The sequence below is a fragment of the Callorhinchus milii genome, unplaced genomic scaffold (genome assembly GCF_018977255.1).
Source record: "Callorhinchus milii isolate IMCB2004 unplaced genomic scaffold, IMCB_Cmil_1.0 Scaffold11, whole genome shotgun sequence".
Classification (NCBI taxonomy): Eukaryota; Metazoa; Chordata; class Chondrichthyes; order Chimaeriformes; family Callorhinchidae; genus Callorhinchus; species Callorhinchus milii.
In genome coordinates this window covers 5,738,168-5,743,199 of record NW_024704752.1, presented here as the reverse complement: position 1 = coordinate 5,743,199, position 5,032 = coordinate 5,738,168, and the positions used below count along the sequence as shown (strand labels likewise).

The window sequence follows — 5,032 nt, the reverse complement described above, 5'->3', positions numbered from 1 at the left end:
GTTCTTCAAATTGCTGCCTCTGTTGAGGTTCCGAATGTAAACCCTGACCCACAGTGACAATGAAGAAGAAGTCACTGAATTTTAGGCTTCACTTGTTTACTTTGTGCTCCGGCATCGCTGTTATCATGTCTTTGAGACATCTTAAAGCACTTCACAGAATATACATCAAAATGAATTGACTGTATATTTTATGGGCAAAATATATGTTTGACTCCATGGCTGTTTGTAGGACATCACTGTGCACAAACCAGATGTCACATTAACCCACATAATATAGTCTCTACATTTCCCGGGATATCCTGTGAAGCTATTTGAGATGTCTTGACGAAGTAATACAACGTTATCTCAAATACAAGAAGTATTATTTATTATTATCATTATTACTATTATGTCTCATCCTCTCCAAATTTACTCCCAAATTCAAATTACTGCTCACCTCCCTGTTGTGTGAGGGACATCACTGGCACAGATTTCTGCCACATTTATCAACCTAACATTCACTCTCATGTCAAATCAATTATACAGGAGAGTCCCATTATATTGTAGATGGTAGAATCCGAGATCTTTAACATCCACCTGAACAAGCAGACGGGTCCTCAATTTAACATCTCAGCCAAATAACAGCATCTGGGACAATGCAGCATTCTCTCAACACTGTATTAGAGTGTCAGCTTAGACTGTGATTCCACGTCCCCACATGGAACTTGAACCCACAACCTTTTCATTCATTCCCCAAATGAATTTACAACAATAATAAATAATCCAAAATACAGTTACTCCACCTTACAGAACTGTTGTCAAGCGCTATGAGTCATCAAATTAATTGTCTGAAGTCACGTTCCCCCTTTACTCAATACTCCATAGAACCTGGGTCTTGCTATGAGCGTTAAGTTCCCAGATTCCCAGTCTCGACTCCCATTCTTGACTCCCAGGCACAATGCTGTGTATTGCTGAGATGTCCTCCTGACATGAAAGTTGATGCTTAAATCTCAAACAATCGTCGTCGTCTCCCCACCCCTATTTCTGTATAAAAATATCCTACTTTCAATTAAATCTTTATTAATCCTTTTTTAAGAAATAAAAAGTGTTGTGGTTTCCATGGAAATAAATATGGATATAACGTTAAGTACAATAGAAACTGAAACGTCAGACCCAGATCTGAACAAGTGGCACAGTGCGGAGTCCTGGCTCAGCCAAACGCCTCTGGTTACAGACATTCCCATACACTGTGTGTTACACTTCACAAAGGCATCTCAATCCAACTTCACAATCTCAACATGTGAAACAATTGGACACTAACTGATTATTGTATGTTCTGGGTGTAATCTTTTCTCATAACTTCCCATACCAGCTCCAAATCACGAGAGATTCAGGTGAATCTCATCTTTCCAGAATCCCCAACCCTACCATCCACCCAACCATCACAACATTAAGCTGTTTTCTTCACTGAATTTTTCTCACCTCTCACCTTGCTCCTCCCTCAGCAGACTGTGGTCTGCTCCATGTCCCCCGCCCCATCATGTGCAGTTAGGCTATCTGAAAGTATCATTCAGGATCTACCATCTTACCCTCTCTCGAGCTCACTCTCTCTCAATGAGGAGCAGCCATGTTGCTCTCCTCTGGACTGCCTATGTCAGAACCTTCAGGTCCATTGTACCTCCCAACTCACAGGATTATAATCCAAAACCACACCACCTGCATAAAACTCCATACCCCCATCACACCAGTGCCTATCACTGAATGGATCAATTTCAATATCCTCGCACTCGTCTTCAAATCCCTCCCTGTCCTAGCACCTCCCTACCTCTCTGACCTGCTTTCTCCCGCACCCACTACCCGCTGGCTCCACTCGATTGGCTCTGGCCTCCTGCTTGTCGCTCGTGCCCTCCGTTCCACCATCAGCAGCCGAGTTTTACAGTCACTATGCCCCGAAACGCTTGAAGACTCTCCCTCTATCCCTCCGCTTTGCCCTCTCATTCCCCATCAGCAGGTCGCATCTGAAGACCTTCCTCTTCGACCGTGCTACGGTCATCTACCCCCTCCCGCTGGCTCGGCCTCGTGCTCCGCTGCTGTCAAGCGCTCCGGGTCACTACCAGTGTGAGGGGCACTATACAAATGCAAGTTGTTGTCTTTTTTGGAACCTCCCCTGAAGGACGCTGCAATCAGATTAGGCTGCAAACTGTCCCAAGCTGGGTATCGGCAGGATGGTCAGAATCTGGTTGCAGTCACCATCAGATTGTAAGATTAAAATTCATACTTTTCTTCTCTCCCTCGATACCCCCCCCCACCACACCTCCCTCCCAACTTTCTCTCATGCAGAGCAGTAAATCTGGCTTGTGGCCTCTTAGAGAGTTGCTGAGCGAAGATCAAGACAATCTGCTCCCTTAACAGCAGGAGAAGGGGCGGTGGTCACACCAAGGCTGGCCCAGTGCCTCACATTTCTTGCATTTCATTACAAAATGCGCTGATGGGAGCTCTGCAACGTTGCGGGGTGCAAATGACGCAAGAGAGAGATATTGCAAATTAAATTTGCTGAAGAAAATCCTGTCAACTTAGTTCGAAATGGGATTCCCTTTCTCTCTGTCTCTCTCTTTCTTTCTCAGTCCTTCCCTCTCTCTCTTTCTTTCTCTCTCTCAGGAGAGAAAGGGCTCTCCCTCTTTTTCACACGAAGAAACCTGTAAACAAGAAAAACGAAAATACTGTGGTTGGTTTGGAAGTTAAGGGAGGAGGTAAGTTCTCTGCAGTTCAGTTGTTAAATTGGGCGATGCTCGGCATCGTAAATATTGGTTCCTTTAAGCTCTAAGCTTTAGAAAGAAGCTGGCGACTGTGTGGGGTGGGGTGCGTGGTGGGGGGTGGTGGGCTCCACTGTGTTTCTCCGTGCTAAAGCACGTGCTTCCTGTTCAGTGGTGTGCGCTCACAGCGAGGTGTCCCCCCCATTCTGGCAGTGCTCGGACACCCCGTGGAGGGGATTATCCTCACTGCGGGACTGCACGACGGTGTCCCCTCGCCTGGACACGAACCGCGACGCCGCAGTGGTAAACCTCCGCCTGAAGGTGTCGCCGGCTAGGAAGTACAGGATGGGGTCCACACAGCTATTGAGGCTGGCCAGGCCTCGGGTGACCTGGTAGGTAGCATACACCCGCCTGTTCCACTCGCACCACTCGGGGCCCTGGTAGTACAGCCTGGATTGAAGATTGAGGTTCTTCATGACGTGGAACGGAAGGTAGGAGAAGGAGAAGACCGCCAGCACGATGATGACAAGCCTGACGGACTTGCCCCTCAGAGGAGTCTTCATGTCGTTGCTCACCAGCGCCCGTACGATGAAACCGTAGCAGACGAAGATGGTGACAAAGGGGACGATGAACCCGAAGACGGTGGTCAGCATGCTGTAGATGAAATAGTTGTGGAGCAGGTTGGCTGAGGTGGTGTCAAAGCAAGTGGTGGTCCTGTTCTTCTTCAGGCCTGTCCTGGAGAAGTACAAGATGGGAGCAATGCCGGCCATGACGATCAGCCACACGCAGGCGCACACCACAATGGCCGATTTCTTCTTCAGCCTCCCCAGCGACTTGAGTGGGTGTACCACTCCCGTGTAGCGATGGACGCTGATGCAGGTAAGGAACAAGATGCTGCCGTACAGGTTCACGTGGAAGATGAACCTCTGCAGTTTGCACAGCACCTCGCTGAAGATCCAGTCAGTCTTGTTGAAGTAATAGAATATCAGGACGGGCAACGAGAAGACATAGAAGAGGTCAGCCAGGGCGAGGTTGAACATGTAGACGGTGATACTGCTCCAGGGTTTCATGTGGAAAACAAACATCCAGATGGCCACGCTGTTGCCGATGAAACCGGTCACAAAGACCAAGATGTACATGATGGGCAGGTAGTAGAACTGGAAGCCCGTGTTCAGCGAGCAGCTCTTGTTCACGCTGGTGGGAAGATCGTCGGGCAAGCCGGAGAGATTCAGCAGCGCCTCGGCCATTTTACTCTCCGCTTCCGGTTACCGCTCCACTCCGCGTCAGCCCGAGTATAATGGCACTCACAAGCAACGTGGCCTCACAGAAAGGGACTGTCTGAAACAAGAGGGGCGGGGAGGAGAGGGGGAGAGGGGGGGAGGGGTGGCAGAGAACATTTAAGGTTGTGGAGTTATACCAAAATATAACACACAATCGCCTTTACAACTTTCAAACGTGTCCTGCGTCGCGTTTCAGTATCGTATTGTGAGCCAGACTCATTGCTCACTAGTGGGTTCAAGCCCGCCCCCAACCCCCCCCCCACCACCAGGACTTGTCTAAGGTGACACTCCAATGCAGTGCTGGGGGGGGGTGCCGCATTGATGGAGGTGCCGTCCTTTGGATGAGATGTTAAACCAAGGTCCCGTCTGCCTGTTCAGGTGGACACTAAAGATCTCGTGGTACTATTCGAAAAGAGAAGGGAATTCCTCTCTCCTGGTGTCCTGCACACAAGACAGTCACACTCTCACAGCAACATGGCCTCAGGATTACTATTGATATTAAATTTCTATAATAATAAGTTATTCATTGAGTAATTTCATGTCAGGAGGACATCTCAGAGCACTTCGCAGGATTCACTGTAAAGTGTAGTAATTGTGCGTTTTGTACGTGAATGTGGCTGTCAATTTGCATGCAGCAGCTGTCTACAAACAGCCATGAAGTGAGTGATTTTATTTGAGAGAGGTAATGGACATTTTATCCCAACCTCTGCTCAGAGACGAGAGTGGTACCACTGAGCCAGGCTGTCATCTAATACACAGAGAGAAAGAGAGAGAGAGAGAGAGAGCACAGGAGTGACAAAGCATCTGAAAAAAATAGTTTGAGGTGGATTTTGACATGTCACTTTGTTGCTTGTGTGACGAAATATGCCCACAAATACACAGTCAATCCACTTTACAACATACTGTGTGAAGCACTTTGAAATGCCTCAGTGATGGGATAAGGCGCTATATCAAATGCAAGGATTATTATTACGATTATTATAAATAGAGCAGTTCTGATTTGCTGGGTGGATTCCAGAC

At 47.8% G+C, this 5,032-nt stretch overlaps 1 protein-coding gene across 1 annotated transcript; it reads right to left on the bottom strand.

Moving 5' to 3' along the window:
- Positions 1-1,922: 1,922 nt before the first annotated feature.
- On the bottom strand, positions 1,923-4,065 carry p2ry1 (purinergic receptor P2Y1). The gene has a single exon (XM_007890225.2). It carries the CDS (start codon positions 3,977-3,979, stop codon positions 2,915-2,917), a length of 1,065 nt encoding a protein of 354 aa, XP_007888416.2. The 5' UTR covers positions 3,980-4,065; the 3' UTR covers positions 1,923-2,914.
- Positions 4,066-5,032: the final 967 nt, after the last annotated feature.

Coding starts and splice junctions, on each gene's coding strand:
- p2ry1 (XM_007890225.2), bottom strand. CDS start 3,979: ATGGCCGAGGCGCTGCTGAATCTCTCCGGCTTGCCCGACGATCTTCCC.